At 70.5% G+C, this 22,504-nt stretch overlaps 2 protein-coding genes across 5 annotated transcripts in view; one reads left to right on the top strand and one right to left on the bottom strand.

The window, feature by feature from the left end:
• The first annotated feature begins 1,951 nt into the window (after positions 1–1,951).
• On the top strand, positions 1,952–11,478 carry COMP (cartilage oligomeric matrix protein). Its single transcript, XM_076001554.1, has 19 exons — positions 1,952–2,067; positions 2,252–2,337; positions 2,902–2,953; positions 3,328–3,497; positions 4,143–4,280; positions 4,487–4,561; positions 4,656–4,814; positions 5,308–5,412; positions 5,503–5,610; positions 5,743–5,902; positions 6,703–6,821; positions 7,076–7,128; positions 7,214–7,395; positions 7,485–7,663; positions 7,834–7,882; positions 8,839–9,035; positions 9,593–9,765; positions 10,218–10,357; positions 11,292–11,478. The coding sequence occupies exons 1-19, from the start codon at positions 1,989–1,991 to the stop codon at positions 11,336–11,338; spliced, it is 2,271 nt and encodes a 756-aa protein (XP_075857669.1). The 5' UTR covers positions 1,952–1,988; the 3' UTR covers positions 11,339–11,478.
• A 4,639-nt stretch (positions 11,479–16,117) lies between these two features.
• Positions 16,118–22,504, bottom strand: part of CRTC1 (CREB regulated transcription coactivator 1) — a 61,153-nt gene continuing 54,766 nt past the window's right edge. For all 4 annotated transcript variants that reach the window (XM_020283962.2, XM_020283963.2, XM_020283964.2 and 1 more), the window contains 4 exons: positions 20,901–21,005; positions 17,342–17,425; positions 16,676–16,856; positions 16,118–16,339 (listed from right to left, as the gene is read on the bottom strand). In XM_020283962.2, the coding sequence (XP_020139551.1) occupies positions 16,128–16,339; positions 16,676–16,856; positions 17,342–17,425; positions 20,901–21,005 (582 nt within the window). In that variant the 3' untranslated portion in view covers positions 16,118–16,127. The remainder of the gene's footprint in view (positions 16,340–16,675; positions 16,857–17,341; positions 17,426–20,900; positions 21,006–22,504) is intronic.

Raw genomic sequence — 22,504 nt, 5'->3', positions numbered from 1 at the left:
AAGCCCCAGCCCCGTGTCCGGCCTGCGGCAGGGGCCCGGCTCCCATGTGCGCTTGTCCGGGCCCCACGCGGCACACGCCAGCCCGCCGGCCCTGCCCCGGCTGTGGCTTTCCCGAGAGTTCCAGGGCCGGCCGGCCAGCAGGGAGAGCGGCCCCCAGGTGTGCCAGACGCCAAGGAAAACAGGAGGTGAGCTCATGGCCCCAACGGCGGCGGCGGTGGCGGCGGCGGGCAGGGCAGGGCAGGCGCTGTCCGGGCACGGGCGTCACTGCCAACGTCCAGGCTGGGGCCGGCTGCTCCCTCCCAGCCTCCCCTTCCAGGCCTGCCCTCCCTCACGCACCCTCTATGGCTCCCCATTGCCCTTGGAAGGCAGCCCGAGCCCCACGCCGCGGCCACTGCCCCTCCCGCAGCCTCATCTCCTGCTTTGCCCCCCGAGCCCCAAGACCTGCCACCCCGAAGCCAGTCCGTCCACAGACCGGGGCTGTTTCCCCACCTGGCACACCTTGCCACTGCCTCTCTGGTTCGCTGTGTCTTCCTCCTCCCCCAAGACCCGGCTTGGCGTTCCCTCCTCCTCCAGAAGCTCACCCTGATTTCCCCTAAGCCCGGCAACTGGGTCACCTCCTCGGGGCTGCCACTGTTCACCCGTGTGTCCCCTGTCGCAGCCATGGCCCCGCCGGGGGATTGTGCAGCTACCTCCCCCCAGCAAGCTGGGCTCCCCGTCAGGGAAGGGCTGGGCCTGGCTTGGTGTCCACTCTGTGGTCCCCTCTGCCCAGCACGGCACACGCGTGTGGAATAATGAATGTGCCCGGACATTGCCCACCCAGACTACCTCTCCTTTCCCTGCGCCGATCTGAGTCCTCCCTTTCCTTTACGTCTCCCTGCCGCCGCCTCCAGGAAGCCCTCGGTGACTTCTCTGTAGCCTCCCAGGAAAAGGGACCTGCCTGCTACCCTGGCTGCACCCTTGCCCTGTGCCGTGACCTCCTCCTGGCCTCAGTTTCCCTGTCCACAGAACAGAGGCTGTGAATACCGGAAGGCAGGTGTGGAGAGGGTTAACCAACTCCAGGAGGCCAAGGTGTTTCGTGGCTCAGGAGGAGGGGGGGGCAGGTCTGGGAGGGACAGTTTTCCAGATTCACAGGAATTTTTATTTTTATTACAGGTTGTTCCCACAGCGGCTGGAGTGCAGCTTGGAAGGGGCGGGGGTGGGGCTCGCACCCCATTGCACAGATTGGAAAGCGGAGTGGGCCCCCTCCCCCAGCCAGGCCGCCCCCATCCACCCGTCAAAGGACCACAGGGCCGGAGGGAACCGCCAGCGACCCAGCAATGGGGTGGGAGGCGCCACTCGGAACCCCCAAGGGTGGGGGGCCGGGAGGAGGCCCTTGGACCCAGGCGGGAAAACTGAGGGTCCCACCCTCACCTGCCACCCCCCACTCTGCAGTAACAACGATTAATGGTGACGTTTATTACCTCCGCCGTGCAAGGGAGGAAACTGAGGCACAGACACCATTTGCCAGATTTGGCCAGTCGGGTTGACGCAGAGCGGGAGGGTCTTATTCCTGGAGACACTGGTGACTCCGTTTCCCCAAATGTGAGCCAAGAGGGCCCCCTTGGAGACCGCCTCGCTGGCTCGCTTGCTCGGGGGCTCCAGCCGCACCCAGGCGGGGCGCACGGCAAGCTCTCCAGAAAGGCGGGCGGGGAAGGGCGGGGAGGGGTGGTCCCGCCTAACTCCCCGCCCCGGCCGCGCCACCCGTCTCCACAGGGCCCCCCCGGGACTCAGTTTCCCCACCGTGTCCGATCCATGCGCGGGCGACTCCGCCGGACAGCTGGGGCGGGGCCTGGAAGGCAGAGGCCAGCGCCGTCTGTTTACCTTGCGGCGGGCGCTGGGCAGGCCCGCGCTGGGCCGTCCCGGGGGCTGGCCGCGCCGCGGGCATAAATAGGCCCCGCGGGCGTCGTGGGCGTCAGAGAGCGAGCCGCCACCCCGCGCCCGCCGACGCCATGGCCCCCGCCGCCGCCCGCCTGCTCCTGCTCGCCCTGGCCGCCCTCGGAGCGTCGGGCCAGGCCCAGAGCGCGCTGGGTACGCCGCGCGGGAGCCCCGCGCGCACGGCGGCGAGAGGCCCGGGCCGGCTCCTCGGGGCTGCCCGAGGCAGGACGCAGGCCCCGGGGCGCAGTGGGCGCGGTCGGGGATCCGGGCTGCGAGGGAGGGTCGGAGATAGGGTCCCCGCTCCCCGACGCCTCACCTGCCCCCCCTGTCGGCGCAGGCTCGGACTTGGCCCCGCAGATGCTGCGGGAGCTGCGCGAGACCAACGCGGCGCTGCAGGACGTGCGTGAGCTACTGCGGCAGCAGGTGCGGGGCGCGGGACGGGGCGCGGGACGGGGCGCGGGAAAGAGGGGTCCCGGGGAAGCAGGGGGGAGCCGGGGAGGACAGCGGGTTGGGAGCAGGGAGTCCGGGGCAAGAGCAGCTTGCGGGAGCTGGCGCGGGGTGCGTGGAAAGTGAGTCCGGGGCCGGGCGCGGTGGCTCGTGCCTGTCATCCCAGCACTCTGGGGGGCCGAGGCGGGCGGATCCTTTGAGCTCAGGAGTTCGATACCAGCCTGAGCAAGAGCGAGACCCAGTTTCTACTAAAAATAGAAAGAAATTAATCGGCCAACTAAAAATATATGGAAAAAATGAGCCGGGCGTGGTGGCGCGTGCCTGTAGTCCCAGCTACTCGGGAGGAGGCTGAGGCAGGAGGATGGCTTGAGCCCAGGAGTTGGAGGTTGCTGTGAGCTAGGCTGACGCCACGGCACTCACTCTAGCCTGGGCAACAGAGGGAGACTCTGTCTCAAAAAAAAAAAAAAAAAAAAGAAAGAAAAAGAAGGTGAGTCCGGGGACGGAGGGGCTGGGGCGCCGCTGACCCCCCCACCCCCGCAGGTCAAGGAGATCACGTTCCTGAAAAACACGGTGATGGAGTGTGACGCGTGCGGTGAGCGCGGCGGGCCGGCCGGGGCGGCAGGGGCTGGCGGGAGGGCGAGGGAGGAGACCGGGAGACGGAGACCGGACGGAGAGCCAGGCGACGCAGGGAGGAGCGGAGTCCGAGGGAGATGGGCGCTCGCGGGGACGGGCATCGAAGAGGCTGGCCGTGCGGGCGGCGCGGGGAGGCGCTGCGGGGCCGGGCGGAGGAGAGGCGGGCGCGGAGGCGCGCAGAGACCGGAGAGACCCGGTGGGCGGGCGGAGCGCGGGGCGGCGGGGCGCGCCGGGTCTCGCCTCGCCCGGGGGGCGCCGCCCCTAGTGCGGGGCGGGGTCCCGACCGGCTCCGCCCCCGGGGCGCGGCCCTGACCAGCGTCGCCCGGCCCGCAGGGATGCAGCCAGCGCGCACGCCGGGCCTGAGCGTGCGGCCGGTGCTGCAGTGCGCGCCCGGCTTGTGCTTCCCCGGCGTGGCCTGCACGCAGACGGCGAGCGGCGCGCGCTGCGGGCCCTGCCCCGAGGGCTTCACCGGCAACGGCTCGCACTGCACCGACGTCAACGAGGTGCCCGACACCCCACCGCCCCCGACCGCCCCCCAACAGCCTCCCGCCGTCCAGGCTGCTGCCCCCGCCTCCGCTGGGGGTGCTGGTCCCCGAGGAGCCCCTTCCCGCCAGGGGCGCACTCGCAGACGACCCCCCCACCGCAGGGGGACGCCCACCCGCACCACCCGCGTCCCCACCGAGCGGGACGCCCGCCGGGACGTCACCCTCCATCGCTAGTGACGACTCCCTCGCTGCCCGCGGTGGTCCGTCCCAACCACCCTCCTCCCCGCCGCGCGCGGTCGCCAGTCCCAACGACCCTTCCCCGGCCAGGGGTCACCTGCCCGGGCGACCCCACCACCGCCGGGCATGCACGCCCCGACGACCACTGCCTCTGTCGGCTGGGGATTGCCGCCCTCGGAATCCCCCTTCCCCGGCCCCCCGTGACGGGGCGGCCCCTCCAGGAGCGACCCTCGCCGTCGCGCCCTTACCAACGCAGAGTCGCTTCTGACCCCTGGGGCGGTCGCCTCTGCCCCACAGGGCGCCGGGCTCCAAGTGCAGCTGATGGCCCTTGGCTTGTCCGAGTCCGGGACCCCCTGGGGTGCGGCCGTCGAGGCCCAGCTGGGAGTCCTCTGACCCCCCCCACCCCCGTGGCCCCTTCTCCCCCAGTGCAACGCGCACCCCTGCTTCCCCCGAGTCCGCTGCGTCAACACCAGCCCGGGCTTCCGCTGCGAGGCGTGCCCGCCCGGGTACAGCGGCCCCACCCTCGAGGGCGTGGGGCTGGCCTTCGCCAAGGCCAACAAGCAGGTAGGGGCGGCGGGGGCGGGTTCGCAGGAGAAAAGAAGGGGACACCCGTTGTTTAATGACCCGTCCTGCAGCTTGGCCCCGTTCCGCAGCGCGGCTCCGCGGGAGGGGTGGGGAGGGGCCGTCGGGGTGGGAGCCAGAGCATTCGGAGGAGGCGCGGGCCGGGCGGGAGATGGGGTGTTGACCTGTGGGTGCCCCCGCGCCCCCAGGTTTGCACGGACATTAACGAGTGCGAGACGGGCCAACATAACTGCGTCCCCAACTCCGTGTGCATCAACACCCGGGTGAGCCCGGCCGGGGACGGGGGAAGGACCGCGCGCTTGCGGTGGGGCGCGGGAGCTGGGCAGCCGGTGCTGACCGCCTGCGACGCGGGCGCAGGGCTCGTTCCAGTGCGGCCCGTGCCAGCCCGGCTTCGTGGGCGACCAGGCGTCCGGCTGCCGCCGGCGCGAGCAGCGCCTGTGCCCCGACGGCTCGCCCAGCCAGTGCCACGAGAAGGCGGACTGCGTCCTGGAGCGCGACGGCTCGCGGTCGTGCGTGGTGAGTGCGGGGGGCGGGGCGTGAAACGGGGGTTCGCAGGGGAGGGGGCGGCGATCACGCCGGGACGCCCACTCCGCCGACCGTCCCCCGCCGGGGCGCCCTCCCCGCTGACCGTCCCCCGCCGGGGCGCCCTCCCCGCTGACCGTCCCCCGCCGGGGCGCCCTCCCCGCTGACCGTCCCCCGCCGGGGCGCCTCTCCGCTGACCGTCCCCCGCCGGGGCGCCCTCCCCGCTGACCGTCCCCCGCCGGGGCGCCCTCCCCGCTGACCGTCCCCCGCCGGGGCGCCCTCCCCGCTGACCGTCCCCCGCCGGGGCGCCCTCTCCGCTGACCGTCCCCCGCCGGGGCGCCTCTCCGCTGACTGTCCCCCGCCGGGGCGCCCTCTCCCCTGGCCGTCCCCCGCCGGGGCGCCCTCTCCGCTGACCGTCCCCCGCCGGGCGCCCTCTCCTCTGACCGTCCCCCGCCGGGGCGCCCTCTCCCCTGGCTGTCCCCCGCAGTGCGCCGTCGGCTGGGCGGGCAACGGGATCCTCTGCGGCCGCGACACCGATCTGGACGGCTTCCCCGACGAGAAGCTGCGGTGCCCCGAGCGGCAGTGTCGCAAGGTGGGCGGGGCCGGCGAGGGGCGCGACCGGGGAGGAGGGCGGGTGGGACGACCGGGCCGCGCCCCTCACCCCAGCTGTCCCCGCCCCCAGGACAACTGCGTGACGGTGCCCAATTCGGGGCAGGAGGACGTGGACCGCGACGGCATCGGAGACGCCTGCGACCCGGACGCGGACGGGGACGGGGTCCCCAATGAGGGGGTGGGGCTCCGGGCAGGGCCTGGGAGGGACGGGGTGGCGCGGAGAGGAGGCGGGGCCTCGAAAATGGGGGGGCCCTGGGGGGCGAGCGTCGCCCTCCCCAACCGACCAGCCCTCACCCGCCGCGTTCCCCAGGACAACTGCCCGCTGGTGCGGAACCCCGACCAGCGCAACGCGGACGGCGACAAGTGGGGCGATGCGTGCGACAACTGCAGGTCCCAGAAGAATGACGACCAAAAGGACACGGATCGGGACGGCCGGGGCGACGCCTGCGACGACGACATCGACGGCGACCGTGAGCTCGGCGAGGGGTGGGGAAGAGGCGGGGTTCAGAGCTGGGGCGGGGCCCGGCGGTTTTGGGGTCCGGATCGGTGAGCCCGCCTGGGGCGCCCCGCACCGTGGACCGTGGACAGGACTGGGGCGGGCGGAGAGGCGCAAGCCAGGCGCGAGGCTGGGCCAAAGCTGGGGACGTTCGGAGGGGAAGGGGCCCCTGCAGGTAGAAAGTAAGAGGACAGGCGGGGCGCGGTGGCTCACCCCTGTCATCCCAGCACTCTGGGAGGCCGAGGGGGGAGGATCGCTCGAGGTCAGGAGTTCGAAACCAGCCTGAGCAAGAGCGAGACCCCGTCTCTACTATAAATAGAAAGAAATTAATTGGCCAACTAAAAATATATACAAAAAATTAGCCGGGCATGGTGGCGCATGCCTGTAGTCCCAGCTACTCGGGAGGCTGAGGCAGGAGGATTGCTTGAGCCCAGGAGTCTGAGGTTGCTGTGAGCGAGGCTGACGCTACGGCACTCACTCTAGCCTGGGCAACAAAGCGACACTCTGTCTCAAAAAAGAAAAAAGAAAAAAAGAAAGTAAGAGGACAGAGATGTGTGCCCAGGCTCTGGGCCCGGAAGGTGCCGTTTGCACACCTGGGGACATGGAGGCTCAGGGCGGCCCGCACAGGGCACCCAGCGAGCTGTCCTTGGGGGTGAGGAGAGCCAGCCCCTTCACCAGCCGTCCATCTAAGTCCCCGCGAAGCGACCCCGAGAAAGCCATCCTGGCCTGGCCCCGATCTCGGGGTTCCTGCCTTGTTCCCTGTGCTTCCCAAAGGCATCCGGAACCCCGCGGACAACTGCCCCCGGACACCCAACCCGGACCAGAGGGACGCGGACGGCGACGGCGTAGGGGATGCCTGTGACAACTGTCCCCGGAAGAGCAACCCGGACCAGGTAAGGGCAGGTGGGACCCTGCGCCCCCCCCACACACCCCACCTCCCCAGCCAGGGGAGCCCCAGGCTGGGTGAGGAGGTGGCAGCCCAGCCCGCAGCAGCCCACCCTGGGGGGGGACGAGTGACCTCCCAGTCCCAGCAGCTTGGGGTGGGGTGGGGGTCCCTTGGGGTCACCTTGGCTGTGCAGCTGGGGTGGGGGAGGGTGCGCGGGGGGTTGGAGTTCCTCGGCCCTGATCGTGGACTCCTGTCCCCCAGAGCGACGTGGACCACGACTTCGTGGGAGACGCGTGCGACAGCGACCAGGACCAGTAAGTGGCCCCTGCCCCCCCAGCTGGGTGTGGTCGGGGCGCCAGAGCCCGCGGGCCTCACGCTTCCTGCCGCACCCCCACTCAGGGACGGGGACGGGCACCAGGACTCCATGGACAACTGCCCCGCGGTGCCCAACAGCGCGCAGCAGGACTCGGACCGCGACGGGCAGGGCGACGCCTGTGACGACGACGACGACAACGACGGAGTCCCCGACGGCCGGGACAACTGCCGCCTGGTGGCCAACCCCGGCCAGGAGGACGCGGACAGTGCGGCGGGCGGCCCCGGGGCGGGCGGCGGGCGGGCGGCGGGCGGCGGGCGGCGGGCGGGGGTGACCGCGGGCCGCTCCTGCCCGCAGGGGACGGCGTGGGGGACGCGTGCCAGGGCGACTTCGACGCCGACAAGGTGGTGGACAAGATCGACGTGTGCCCCGAGAACGCCCAGGTCACCCTCACCGACTTCCGGGCCTTCCAGACGGTCGTGCTGGACCCCGAGGGCGACGCGCAGATCGACCCCAACTGGGTGGTGCTCAACCAGGTCGGCCGCGCGGGGGCCGGTGGCCGGGCGGGCGGGCGGGCGGGCGGGGCGGTGGCCGCGCGGGGGCGGGCGGTGGCCGGGCGGGCTGGCGGGCTGGGCGGTGGCCGAGGCCGGGCTGGGCGGGGGCGGGCGCCCGCGGCCGCCTGACGCTCCTCCTCCGACCGCACCAGGGCATGGAGATCGTGCAGACCATGAACAGCGACCCGGGCCTGGCCGTGGGTGAGCGCGGCCGCGGGGGAGCCGGCGGGGGCGGGGCCGGCCTGACGCGGGGGCGTGGCCAGGGGCAGGGCGGGCCGGGCCGACGCGGGGGCGGGGCGGGGCGGGGCGGGGCCAGGGGGTGGGGCAGGCCAACGCGGGGGCGGGGCCAGGGGCGGGGCGGGCCTGGCCGTGGGTGAGTGCTTGGCTGCGGGAGAGCTGGCGGGGGCGGGGGCCAGGGGCGGGGCCGGGGGCGGGGCCGGGGCGGGGCCGAGGGCGGGGCGGGCCGACGCGGGGGCGGGGCCAGGGGCGGGGCGCGGGCGGACCTGCTGCGGGGGCGGGGCCAGAGGCAGGAACGATGTAGGGAGGGCGGGGCCAGAGGCGGCCCTGCCCCGGGGAGGGCGTGGCCAGAGGCGGGAATGACGTGGGGAAGGCATGGCCAGAGGCGGCCCTGCTGCAGGGAGGGCGAGGCCGGAGGGGGGCCTGCCGCGGGGAGGGCGGGGCCAGAGGGGGTCCTACCCCGGGGAGGGCGGGGCCAGAGGCGTGCCTGCCATGGGGGGCGGGACCAGAGGCGTGCCTGCCATGGGGGGCGGGGCCACAGGCGTGCCTGCCATGGGGGGCGGGGCCACAGGCGTGCCTGCCGTGGGGGGCGGGACCAGAGGCGTGCCTGCCATGGGGGGCGGGGCCACAGGCGTGCCTGCGGCGGGAGGGCGTGGCCAGAGGCGGGCCTGCAGCGGGGAAGGCGGGGCCAGAGGTGAGTCTGCAGTGAAGAGGGCGGGGCCACAGGCGGGCCTGCTGCGGGAAGGCGGGGCCAGACTCTGGAGGGGCGTGGCCAATGGCAGCGGGAGCGTGTCCCCGCCTGGCTGGGGTGCAGATGGGGCGGCCCGGGCAATCCAGCCCAGGGGCAGGTTCGGCTGTGCAGGGGAGGTCGCGGGTGGGGTCAGCGTTGCTAAGCGCCGGTGCTGTGGCCCCTTCCCCAGGCTACACCGCCTTCAACGGCGTGGACTTCGAGGGCACGTTCCACGTGAACACGGCCACGGACGACGACTACGCGGGCTTCATCTTTGGCTACCAGGACAGCTCCAGCTTCTACGTGGTCATGTGGAAGCAGATGGAGCAGACGTACTGGCAGGCGAACCCCTTCCGCGCTGTGGCCGAGCCGGGCATCCAGCTCAAGGTGCCCGGGACCCCCCGGTTCCTTGCGGCCTCCCACGGACCACCCCAAACCTCCACGGCCTCCCGGCCTCACACTGTGGCCTCGAACTCGTCTGCCTCTGCCCTCCCCTGAGCTCCCAGGGCCCCAAGTCCCCCAGGGTCCTCGCACAAGCCCTCAACCATGCCCTGGGCTCCCCCTAATCTTCCTTCCGACCCCCAAGCCCTCTCACAGAGCCCTAAACTTCCCTCGTCTCTGCAGACCCCCCCAGACCCCAGGATATGGCTGAAACCCTCCAGCAAATCCCCCAAATCCTCCAGACTTGAGTATCCCACGGACACCCCAAACCCACAGGTCACCCAATCTTCCTGCAGACCCCCCAATCCTCCAAGACCCCAAATCCTCTCATGAACCCCCAGACACTGCTGCCCCCATGACCTATACCCCCTACCCCCACTTGGGCCCCCAGGAAGGCCTCCTGTGGGCCTCCCAGCCGGAGCCCGCCCCCCGGCAGGCAGGGTTCCAGGGGCTCCAGGGGGGCGGCCTGCCGGGTCTCTGACGCCTGCCCTCCGCGCTGGCAGGCGGTGAAGTCCTCCACGGGCCCCGGCGAGCAGCTTCGCAACGCGCTGTGGCACACGGGGGACACGGGGTCTCAGGTGCGGCTGCTGTGGAAGGACCCCCGCAACGTGGGCTGGAAGGACAAGACGTCCTACCGCTGGTTCCTGCAGCACCGGCCCCAAGTGGGCTACATCAGGTGAGGACCCCGCTGTCCGCCAGTGGCCGGGGCCGCGCAGGCCCGGGCAGGCAGAGTCGGGGCCTGGGGCTCCAGTCCCCTCGCCTGTACGGGACTGCCCCGGGGCGTCAGGGTGAGCCTCCCGGTGGCCCTGAGCTGGGCACACAGTGGGGCTTCCGCCAGAAGGCGGGGCCACCTCCACACCAGTCCTCGGTCCCCGACCCAGGTTGCTAGGGAGCCCGGATGCTCTGCTGAGCACCTGCTATGTGCAGGGCCCTCGGTGTCCATCCTCACTTGGGGAAACTGAGGCCCGAGTCAGAGGGCCCCCCCCCTGCTCTGACGCTGACAAGCACCTCTGAGGGTGGCCCAGTCAGGGCGTACGGAGGGGAGGGGCCCACCTCCCAAGGCTGGCCGCTGGGGCTCCGGGAGAGGAGGCCCCGCCAGCACCCTGCCTCGCTGTCCCCGCCCCTCAGGGTGCGGTTCTACGAGGGCCCCGAGCTGGTGGCTGACAGCAACGTGATCCTGGACACGACCATGCGGGGCGGCCGCCTGGGGGTCTTCTGCTTTTCCCAGGAGAACATCATCTGGGCCAACCTGCGCTACCGCTGCAACGGTGAGCCGAGGGCACCCGGGCTGGCGGGTGCGGGTGGGAGTCTGCCCCGCCGGCCCTCACTTGCCCTCTCACCTGCCTTCTGTCTGCCCTCACCTGCCCTCTCACCTGCCCCCTGCCCTCACCTGCCCTCTTACCTGCCTTGTCTGCCCTCACTTGTCTTCTGTCTGCCCTCACCTGTCTTCTGTCTGCCCTCACCTGCCCTCTGCCCTCACCTGCCTTCTGTCTGCCCTCACCTGCCCTCTGCCCTCACCTGCCTTCTGTCTGCCCTCTCACCTGCCCCTGCCCTCACCTGCCCTCTCACCTGCCCCCTGCCCTCACCTGCCCTCTCACCTGCCTTCTGTCTGCCCTCACCTGCCTTCTGTCTGCCCTCACCTGCCCTCTCACCTGCCTTCTGTCTGCCCTCTCACCTGCCCCCTGCCCTCACCTGCCCTCTCACCTGCCTTCTGTCTGCCCTCACCTGCCCCCTGCCCTCACCTACCTTCTCCTCCCCTCACCTGCCCTCTCACCTGCCTTCTGTCTGCCCTCACCTGCCTTCTGTCTGCCCTCACCTGCCCTCTCACCTGCCTTCACCTGCCCTCTCTGCCCTCTCACCTGCCCCCCCACCTGCCCGCTCACCCGCCCTCTCTCTGCCCTCACCTGCCCCCTCACCTGCCTTCTGTCTGCCCCCTCACCTACCCTCACCTGCCCCCTCTCTGCCCTCTCACCCGCCCTCTCTCTGCCCTCACCTGCCCCCTCACCTGCCTTCTGTCTGCCCCCTCACCTACCCTCACCTGCCCCCTCTCTGCCCTCTCACCCGCCCTCTCTCTGCCCTCACCTGCCCCCTCACCTGCCTTCTGTCTGCCCCCTCACCTACCCTCACCTGCCCCCCCCACCTGCCCGGTCACCTGCCCTCTCTCTGCCCTCACCTGCCCCCTCACCTGCCCTCTCTCTGCAGACACCATTCCCGAGGACTACGAGACGCAGCAGCTGCGGGGGGCCTAGGGCTGGGGCGGGGACCTGCGGCTGGAGGACTGGTGCCCTGGCTGTGGCCGGGTGGGGGCTCCGCACCCGCCCCAAGGGGCAGCGTGGGCTGGGGGAAGTGAGAAGTGCTCGGAAAGGACAAAATAAAGTGTGTGCAGGGGCGGCGGCCGCGGTCTCTGCTGCGCGGACAGAGGGACAGGCTGGGACCTCAGACAGACGCCGTGGCGCGTGGGAGCCTCGGGCTGCTGCCGAGTGGCCTGCCCGGGACTGTCCGGCCCCACTCGAGGGGTTCCCCCGTCTGCCGGGGCCGCCCGCCCATGGTGGTCACCGGCCGGGACCCCGGCCATGGGCGAGCTGAGACCCGAGACCCCCGACATCCACTGCAGCGTCTGCCCTGGGGTTCCGGGGCGCGGGGTTCTCAGCCACTGCCCCAGGTTTGAGGCTCCCTCCCCCAACCTGGTCCTGGGGGGCTGCGTGTCTGGAGGGGCCCCTGCCGTGCGTCTCCCAGGGAGGAAAACACAGGAAGAGGCAGAGACGAAATTGCTGCGTTTTTATTACGTTTCATTACAAAGGATGCAAAGATACAAAGACAAAAGCATCCGCGCCGGAGGGTGGGGCAGGGACCGCCCAGAGTGCCCTGAGCCGCCCGCCCCTGCCCGCCGCCCGCGCACACGGCCCACGGGACGTCCGCGGTGGAGTGGACATGCTGGGGGGCAGAGCCAGCCTGGGCACAGAGGGGCACAGGCGGGGACAGGGCTTGGGCCGGCGGGTTTGCATATATCGGTGGGGCCACCAGCCCCTCGGGGGCAGCTTCCTACGGGGTGGGGGGGCCGGCGAAACCCACGACGTTGGCTGCCAATGCCCCCCCCCGGGGCCTGGTGGCCAAGGCCACAGCTACGTCCCCCCCCAAGAGGTCAGAAGTGCTTGGTGGCTGCTGGGCTTGGCTCAGCACAGATGGCCCCCAGATGCCAGAACGCCCTGTGAGACAGGGGGCCACCCCCGACCCCAACACGTGCCACACCTCCCCGGCTCCTGGGGACAGATGCTGGGCGCTGGCCAGGCATCGGGCGGGTGGTGGAGACTCAAGCCATCTGGAGCCAGCACCACCCAAGGCCCAACCGTGGCCCCCACCCGGCCCAGGAGGAGCCTGGGGCCCTGAGACCTGCAGGTCTGAGGAAGGGACAGGAGGGAAACTGAGGCTCAGATCACGGGCGGCTTGCTCCTGTCCCTCCATGCCCTTGGCAGTACCCCAGCCCCACCCCAGGCCTAGGGGTGCAGGTCACCCCACCTCCTGCTCCTAGGGGAAGAATGGCGTCTGGGGCCCGTGTGGGTGCGCTGTGGGGTGCCTGATCCCCGCCTGGCCAGACCCCCCGAGGCCAGGGGCCACGGGGACCACCAGGACAGCTGGCTGAGGCCGAGCTGGCTGGGGTGGACATCCCAGGGACCCCAAGTCACATGCCGAGGGACCCCCAGGAGGTGGGGGTCCATGGTTCGAGGAGAACAGGGTCAAAAGGGCCCCAGCTGCCTACAGGCCCCAGGCAGGCCCCCCAGAGCGGGTGACAGGCCGAGCCCTCCCCAGCGCCCGAGGGCCCCACCTGGAGCACCACCTGCAGACGGCGGGGAGGCCAGGCCGCCCCGCGGCCCCCGTCCCACCTCACGCCAGGGGCCCCTCAGCCTCTGACTGACGGCTCCACCAGGACCCAGCGAGGGCGACAGGAGCTGCTGTTTTATCAGGGTTGGGGGGTGACGGAGGACCCCCAATACTGCCAGGCCTCCCCCCCCCAGCCAGTACCGGGGTTGGGAGGAGGTGGGGAAGCTGCACTCTTTGGAAATACAGAAAACTCAGAATCTAGGTCTGAGCCGGAGTTTGGAAAGATGTCTGGCTGCGAACCACGGAGGCCTGCCTGAGGGAGGCGGCGCCAGAGTCACCTGCCCACTTCTGCCCCACAGCACCCCCGAGCCCCAACAGGAGGGTGTGACAGCCACCAGCCGTCCTCGCCCTCCCGCCCCCCACGACGCCAGCCAGGCGAGGCGGGCTCCCAGGAGCCGGGCGCCCTGGGGAGAGTGGGCCAGAGACGCGGACCCCCTCCCCACACGCAAGTGACGGCCGGGCCCTGAGAGGGGCTCAGAGGCCTCTCCCTGGGAGGACGGGGCACACCGACCACACTGGGGGGAATGACAGAGGGTAAATCAAGGCAGGCCGGGGCGTCACGCTGTTGGGGCGCCCCTGCCTCGCCTCTGGACTGGGAAGGCCCACAGGGCAGAGCGGCCGAAGCTGGGAGCTCGAGGGAGGGGAGGGGTGGGGGGAGCGGACGGGCGGGGCCTGCATGCTGCCCCCAAGTCACAGTATCGCCACGTCACAAAGCGAAGGGCCGCGCGAGCCCCTGGAGCTGCCCCGTTAAGAAAGTCTTGGCAATTCAAGGATATTTAGTAGAGAAGTGATAGTTGAGAAATAAAACAAACCCGATGAACACAAAATGCCCTGCTGCAGACCCTGGGAGGCCTGCCCAGGCCCGGAAGGGCTGCGGACCCTTCCGGAACCCGGGGACACCTGGCCCCTGGCTGGGCCCCGGGGGACCGGCGCGGCCCCACGCCTTCCTGGGGACACTCTGTCACGCCGTCATCGGAAAAGGATCTCAGTAACGGACCGAGGCCGTCCCCCCCGAACACGGAGCCTCCGTGCACCTGGCTGGGGGAGGCTGGGCGTGGCCTCGGACCAGGCTGCTCCGAGGCCAGGGTCCCTCCTCCCCCGCCTTTCTGCACCGGGAACCTGGGGGCGGTGGCAGCGGCGGCAGGGGGGCTGCCGCGTGCCAGCGTCCCCGGGCAGGCCCCCAACGCCTCGTTGGAAAGTTGCATCCAGACAGGCTGCTTGTAATTTTATTAAGGCCGTTTTTTCAAAAGTTCTACATACAAGTCTAATGGTAATCAAACTCTCCTATGTACATGTAGTTGTTCTTTAAAAAAAAAAGAAAGAAAGAAACCGTCCCCACTCTCTGCCCCCGGCCTGTGTCTCGGTAAAGAGTTTCAAGAAAGCCTTTGTCCTGGCCAGACTCGAGGGGCCGTCCGTCCGGCCACTCCGACTTGTGCCAACAGAGAGGGACGGTCAGTCGCTAGGACCGAACCTGGCTCCCGGGGACGGACGAGATCCAGGACACCACAAAGAAACGCACCACGCAGAAGGCGCCAGCCCGGCGGCGGCGGGCGGAGAAGCCAGCAAGAGCAACCAGACGCAACGGGGAGAGGGGGCGGCAGGAAAGCCGCTCCCGTTCTGGAGTGGCCGGCAGACAGAAAACCGAGCCAGCCCCGACGCCCCCCTGGCGGGGCCCGTGCTACGGCGGAGGGAAGGTCTGGGGTGGTCCCCAAACGCCTGCCACCCCAGCCTTGGAGGAGCTTCTAGAACCTGCCACGAGAACTCACACTGCCGGCTGCCTCCCAGTGGAGTCCACCGGCCACAGCTCGGAGCTGCCGGGAAGGAGCGACTGTCCCCGTGGGCGGGCGGGGCCAGGAGCTGCGGGGTCGGGTGGGGAGGGGCGGCATGCCAGCCCTGCCCTGATTCTCTGGGTGAGCCAGAAAGAAGACAGCCTCCTCTCGGGGGGCACTCGCTCCCCCCAACACCCTCGGTGGCTGGGGGGGTTGTCTTGGGGTCTCCGACAGGCCCAGGAAAACCGGTGGGCGCCTTCCAGGACGGGCGGGTGGGGCTGGTCTCCGGAAGACCCTCAATAAAAGCAGAGGCTCCGTCCCGGAAGTCGGCCGGGTGTCAGCCCAGGCCGCTCCGGCCGGCGCAAGCTTCTGCCGGCCCCGGCCGCCCGTGGCTCTGCGACAACTTGGGGCGACACTCAGAGGCCGGGCGGGCGCAGACGGCGGCTGGGCGCGTCACTGGCATTTCTGGTTAGCTTAAAAAATAGGTAAGGTGGGATTTCTGGAATAAAAACATGCTCTCAGGCAGGCGCTGGGCGGAAGGGTCCGGCGACCGGTCTACGACCAAAATGCAAATGCAAACAGAAAGGAAGAAGCACGACGAGATTTCCCCGGCTGCCTCCCGCCACCCCGTAAATAACAGTGCCGGGGGACGGTGCCGGGGAGCTCGGCGCGGGGCAGAGGGGGACATCCAGCTTGGCCCCGAGTCCCGGCCACCCGGCCACCCTGTGCGGCCCCGGCGGCCCTCCGTCCCGGCGGGGGGCTCCACGGTAAGGGCGGCCACCGAGGGACCTGCCCAGCGGTGAGGCAGGCCCGGTGACACTGACAGAAGGGGTGAGGAGGGGCTCAGGGGCCCTGCACGCTGTTCTCTGGGCACCCGCCGGGCCGGCCAGCGCCGAGTGTGCTCAGAAATATAGAAGACGGCCGTCAAAACAGTGTTTATTTCGCTTTGCGACCACCCCTCGCTCCTCTGGCGCCTACGCCCCGGGCAGGGCCGGGTCGCTCTCTGCCTGACCGCGGGCTGGGGTGGCGGGGGACGGGGGGGACCGAGAAAGGCAGTGAGAGCTGGACAACAGTCGGAAAACGCACCTCGGACCGTGCGTGCCCCGCCCCGCGCCCGCCGCCGCCCCGCGGGGGGCTGAGCAGGAGCCGGCGGCGCGGGGAGGGTCTTGGGGGGCGGGGGGCTCACAGCCTCCGATCCATGGATCCCAGCCCGGCTGGCTCGGGCGGGCGGGCGGCGGGAGGCCGGGCGGGCGGGCGGCTGGCGGGGGCGCTGGGCGTTTGCAAGCTCAGAATCACAAGCTCGGCCGTGGCGAGGGGCGAGCGCGGCCGTCCCCGGGCTGGGGGCGCCGTGGGGGCCGCCGGGCGGCGGCGGGGTGCCGGGCGTGCCCGCTCACAGACGGTCCATCCGGAAGGTGTCCTCGGTGGCCGGGTCGGCCAGGACCATGTCGGGGTCATTGAGCATGTGCAGTCCGTCCAGGGTCAGGGGGTCGATCTTGAGCTCGTCCAGCGGGAACTGGCTGTCCGAGTCGAAGCTGACGTCCCCGACGCCCGCCAGGGAGCTGGTCAGCTCTTTGGAGAGGCTGGGGGGGGACTCTCCCGTCACTGGGGGACAGAAGGCCGGCTTAGCCCGCGCCGCGGGCCCGGACCGGCACGGGGCCTCTGATCACGTCTGGGGACACCCTGGCGGTCGGGACCGGGGGAGGGGACCCACGCGGCGCCCGGTGAGTGGGGTCGGGGTGCCCCTTGGGGGTTCCACCATGCAGCACCGGGCGAGTGACCGGCTCCGTCCTAAGCACAGGGCGCCGGCGTCCGGCCCAGGATTCTCCCTGGCCTATCCGGAAAAGCCCCAGGGGGAGCCAGGCCGGGGGTGGGCAGGGCTCTGGCTTCCTTGGCCCCCCCCAAGCGCAGGGACGCGGCCTCAGTGCCGGCCGGGCTCACCTGTGAGGATGATGTTGGGGATGCCGCCGTGGCCAGGGTAGCCCAGCTGCTGCGCGTCCGCCAGGCTGCCGTGGCTGCCCGTGAGGCCCATCATGGCCGCCTGCGAGTAGTTGAGGGTGGAGCCGGGGCTGTACAGGCTGCTGGAGCTGATGGCGTTCTCCATCATGTTGAACTGCTCCAGCTGCGGGGAGCGCTGGCCGTGAGTGAGGACCGGCCCCGGCCCCGCCCAGCCGGCCGCCGCCCCGAGACTCGCCCGCACCGGGGCTGCCGAGCACAGACCCCCCAACCCCGGATGGATGAGCCGGCGAGTGACCGGCTCCAGGCCACCGCCAAGCCCTCCCTCCCGCGCCCGCAGGCTCCCGGCCCGGCAAAGCCAGCACGACCCCCGGCAGACCCGCGTGCCCTGCCCGAGGTTCGCCTGCCCTTCTCACCGCTCCGTCCTGGGCCTCCCTTCCCCGGCCAGGTGCCCAGGCCTCGCAGGGCAGGGCAGGGTAGGGCAGGGCGAGACACCCATGCAGCCCACGGACGGACAGAAGGGGAGCTGCAGAGCAGAGCCGAGGGTGGGTGGGCCCCCGAGCCCGTGCAGCCTGACCCGCGGGGCCCCGGTCCCTGAGAGCGTCCGTCGGCCCTGGGCACCGGCTGGCCAGCGGCCGGGCGCCGGCTCACCTGGTGGGACAGGGCATTGGCCTGCCTGGCCGCCATCTGCTGCTCGTAGTACGCGTCCCCGAACACGCTGCCCAGGGTGGAGTGCTGCGGGCGGAAGACAGGCCGGCTGCGGTCGAGGCCCTGAGGCCGGGCGGGGACCCGGCGCCCCCAGACCCAGCCGGAAGGGACCCCCCGGAGGACGCTTGGGACGCCGGAGCCTGATGACATCCCTCTTGAGGTTCCTGGGGCGCCCCTCGGCCCCAGGTGACGGCTTTTGTCCGCCGCCTGCTCCTGGGGGCCTCTGTGCCCCGAAGTCCCCCCAAACCGCCCTCCCCACCCCTCTCCCCCAGCCAAGGCGAGGGGGGCCCCTGTCCGTCACGTGCACGGTGGGGGCCCGGGACGAGGAACCCCCACCCAGAGAAGAGCTCGTCACTGGGGCCGAGGCGGGAGGTACCCGGTGGGACGTTATGTTCAGGACAGCAGCCCCCCAAGGCCTCCCTGGGAAGACGGGGGACAGGACGAGGTCCACACACGCAGACAGCACATGGAGCTGGTGGAGCACGCACGGGACAGGCCCAGGGACAGCCCTGCCCGGCCGCCTGCCCACGGGGACCCGGCCTGCTCCTGCTATCCGAGGCCGGCCGGGGCTCTCGGAGGCTGGGGGGCAGGGGATGTCCCTGGAACCACGGCCGCCCCCGGGGTTCCCACGTCAGGCGTGTGACCCCCAGGCCTCCCGGTAACCGCCTCCACAGGCCACAGTCCTGGCGCCCCCCTTCTGAACTTTGCTCTAGAAAGATTTCCACGAGCTGGGACACCCCGAAGCTTGAGTCTTGGGCCTCAGTCCCAGAGAGGAGGGGCTGGACACAAACCCACTGGCCGTCGCTCTGGGCAGGGGCCGGGAAGAGACACCCCAGCGGGTGAGGGGCTCGTGCACCTGGACGTCCCATTCAAACACGGGGGAAGGCTTTAAAAGGTAAACCAGGCCAGGCCTGGTGGCTCATGCCTGGCATCCCAGCACTCTGTGAGGCCGAAGCAGGAGGATCGCTCGAGGTCAGAAGTTCGAGACCAGCCTGAGCAAGAGGGAGACCCCTGTCTCCACTAAAAATAGAAAGAAATTAATTGGCCAACTAAAACTATGTAGAAAAAAAATTAGCCGGGCATGGTGGCGCATGCCTGTAGTCCCAGCTACTCGGGAGGCTGAGGCAGGAGGATCGCTTGAGCCCAGGAGTCTGAGGTTGCTGTGAGCGAGGCTGATGCCACGGCACTCTAGCCCGGGCAACAGAGTGAGGCTCTGTCTCAAAAAAATTAAAAAAAAAGTGAACCAAGGAAGGGCAAGTTCAAAAATTCTGCCTTGGCCCTAAAAACCAACAGCTTCAGACTTTGGACATGAGGTCACACGTTTGTGGCTTGGTTTACCCAAGAAGAGGGACGTGAATGATGGGTAATTTCACGCCGGCTACTGCAGACCTTGTCCAAGGCTGCGGGCAGGGCTCAGGGCGCCAGTGGGGCTGGGCTTTCGAGATGCACCGATCTCATCCCCACGGCCTTGTACTCAGAGAGGCCTGGCACAGGCACGGGACAGAGGCTGTGGCTCCTCTTGCAAGGCTGCCAAGCAGGTTTGCCGTAAAGATCAGCTCAGGGCAGGGTGATCCCAGCACTCTGGGAGGCCGAGGCAGGAGGATCGCTCAAGCTCAGGAGTTCGAAACCAGCCTGAGCAAGACAGAGACCCTGTCTCTACTAAAAACAGACAGAAATTAGTTGGCCAACTAAAAATATAGAGAAAATATAGACAAAAAATTAGCCAAGCATGGTGGCGCATGCCTGTAGTCCCAGCTACTTGGGGGAAGGCTGAGGTAGGAGGACCAATTGAGACCAGAAGTCTGAGGTTGCTGTGAGCTAGGCTGACGCCACGGCACTCACTCTAGCCCAGGCAACAGAGCCAGACTCTGTCTCAAAAAAAAAAAAAAAAAAAAAAAAAAGATCAGCTCCGCAGGAAGGAGGTAGCTGCACCTGGGACCAAATTTCAGCTGCCCCAAGGGCCAGGGCCTGGCTGGGGTGGGCCAGGCGTGGTGGGCACGGCCAGGCTGGGCGGAGGCGGCTGCCCCACGAACCCCCCCAGGCAGATGGGGGCCGGGGCCGGGAGGCGTGGGGGGCCTGGGCTTCTTGTGGGGCCCATGAGCAGGTCCTCAGAGACCCAGCCGCAGAGGGGGGCCTGGAACATTCTGCCCCCGAGAGAGTCCCTGCTTCCCACGGCTGCACCCGACAGACGGCAGACACACAGACACAGGCCGACAGGGACAGCCACCTGCCCTCTGCCCGCCGGACCAACCGGCTCTGATCTGGGGACAGAGAAGGAACCGACCACCCAGGCGGCCGGACGCCTGTCCCGCTCGGCCGCCACCCGGGACTCCGCCCCACACCAGGCTGCCCACCTGGGACCGGCCCCACCTGCCGCTTCTCCTGCAGCACCAGTGCCCCCCCCACAGCGCCATGTGACGGGACAGTCGAGAGCTCACGGGGGTGCGGAGTGGGGGAGGGGGTGGACCGAGCATGCGCAGACACCAGGCGCCCCCGTGCGCCCCGCCCTCCCCCTGCCTGCGGGGCGGGGCTGCAGGAGGAGGTGGGGGGGTCCTGGGCAGCTGTCCCCCCGCAGCACTGGGAGCTGGACACCGGGGACCCAGGGGCCCGCCTGCCCTTGCCTGTGGCGCCTCTGGGCAGGCGCCCTGCCTGGGACGAGGGGTCTGACCTCTGACCTCATTCCTGGGGGGACAGTGGCACCTGCCCTCCGCAGGCGCAGGGCTCCAGGCCGCCTCTCAGCGAGGTGACGTGTTGGGGCTGGGGCGCCCGGGGTGGCGGGGCCCTGGGGGGCGCTGCCGCAGGGCAAGAGGGCGGGGGCTGCGGGCGCCCCTTCTCCCCGACCGACCGCGGGCTCTGCGGGGACTGAGGCCGGACGCGGGGGCAAGGCCCAGGCAGAGCCGCCCGAGCCGGGCGTGGACGCGGGAGGGCCGGGGCACCCGGCCGCGGAGTCCAACCGCGCCGGCGTGGCGGGAGAACGCAAGCCTGCCGGATGAGGCCCCGCCAGTCACCCGGGGGTCTGCCTCAGTCTCCACATCCGTGGGATGGGGACAAGGGCCCCGAGACGCTTTCTGAGCGGGGGTCCTGGTGGCGAAGGGACACGCCTTCCTGCGGGTGGGCGGGGGCTGCGGGGCGGGGCCCCTCCCTCCACCTCGGGGAGCCCAAGTTCAAGGCTGCGGGGCTCCCGCTCTGGACGGCGGCCCGGGCGGATCCGGGTGCCCACGGGGCGTGGAGAGACATGATGACCGGGCGCCCAGTGTGGACACCAGGCGTGGCCACTACACGGAGTGAGTCGCCCCCCCCCCAGCTGGTGCTTGGCGGGACCACGGAGAACCAAGGAACCTGCCTGCACCACCCTCCCCAGTCCCCCCTGCAGCCTGGTGGGTGCGCAGCTCTGGTCAGAGGGAGCGGGCGGGAGGGTGGAGTGAGGCGCGAGGCAGGGACAGCGGGCGCGCGGGCCGGACGGCGGGGTGTGGGCGGGGCGGGGCGGGGCGGCGTCCCTTACTTGTGGGGAGCTCCCGGGGGAGAAGCCTTGATTGGAGACTGGCGAGGTGGGAGACTGGTTGGCCGGGGAGCCGGCGCTCGTGCGGTACTGCTGCAGCGCCGGCGCCTGAGAGGACAGCGGGTCAGGGCGCGGCGGGGGCAGGGGTCCAGTCCCCGCCTCCCGGGAGCGGCCTGTGCCTCGGGGACCCCCCCAGCAGGCCCCGCTCAGATGTCTGGGGGACCGGTGCCGCCCTGCGGGGAGCCGGACCCTGGGCAGCTGCAGGAAGGCGGGTCCCTGAGCCCTGCCGGCTCCCGGAAGGAGTGGCGTGGAGGGGAGGGGCGCGAGGACGCGGCACCCAGTCCCGCAGGGCTGCGGGGGGACCGGAGGGCTGGCCTCCGCTCAGCAGGCCCCAGAGCCAGATGGCAGCCTGTGCACACATGCACAGACACCCACACACGTGCACACAAATCTGCATGTGTATACACGCACGCACACGTATGCACATCACACACACCCACACCCACCCACGCGTGCACACCCACACATGGGTGTACACACCCGCATGTGCACACGCACACACACATGCATATCACATACTCCTGCACCCACCCACGCATGCACATCCACACGGTCACACACACCCACACGTGCATACACACACACGCACATCACATACACTTGCACCCTCCAACGCATGCACATCCACACGGTCACACACACCCACACGTGCATACACACACACGCACATCACATACACCTGCACCCTCCCACGCATGCACACCCACACAGGGCGAACACCCACGCACGGCCACCCAGGCGTGCTGCCTTCTGCCCCTGCCTGCCCTCGCTGTGCCCTGGCTCTCAGCCCACGCCGGCAGCCCTGCCCGCCCACACCTACACCGCGGCCCCGGCACGGCACGGGCGGCCGCTTCCCTGCCACCCTCAGCCCGGAGAGGCCTACGAGGGGCAGCTGCCTCCTCGACCGGACCGCTCGCAGGACAGGGGCCGGCTCCTCGCCGCGGGGACCTGCCCCTCGGAGGCCCGGCCAGGCTGGGACCTGGAGTCAGACCTCACTGCGGCCCTGCCCTGCCGGGCGCCTGCGGACAAGCTGCCTGGCCTTCTGGCCTGCTGGTCACGGAGGCCCGGCCAGCCGGCACAGGGCCCCGCGATGGCTCCGTCCCCCCGTTTCCTCAGTGGCCCTAAGCAGCTCGGGGGGCTGAGTCCGGGCGGGGCAGAGGCAGGGCGGAGGGGTCAGGCTCGCTCAGCAGTGGGCTGGTGGTGGAGGTGCCAGCGTGGTCGCCCGTGTGACCTGCTCGGGCGGTGCCGGAGTCGGCAAGGAGGGAGAGCGCCCTCCCCGGCGAGCCTGCGCGGAGCCCGCTCTGACCCGGCAGCCCTGGCAGGGGCCGCCTCCCCACCCGGCGTCTCCCAAGCCGGCCGGCTCCAAAGCAGGGCCTGTGCTCGGAGCCTCGCCGGCACCTGCCTGGCCCATTCTTCCCGGGGAGCCTGGCTGGGCCTCCGGGGGTCAGAGCAGCTGACCGTCTGCGGCTGCGTGGGGGACCCCCTGTGCTCCCTGCTGTGGGCAACAGTAGCTGTGAGCCCCCGTCCGCCCCCGCCTAGGAGCCGGG

Source organism: Microcebus murinus, chromosome 4 (genome assembly GCF_040939455.1).
Source record: "Microcebus murinus isolate Inina chromosome 4, M.murinus_Inina_mat1.0, whole genome shotgun sequence".
In the NCBI taxonomy this organism is placed as follows: domain Eukaryota; kingdom Metazoa; phylum Chordata; class Mammalia; order Primates; family Cheirogaleidae; genus Microcebus; species Microcebus murinus.
This window is presented reverse-complemented; position numbering and strand designations above follow the sequence as displayed.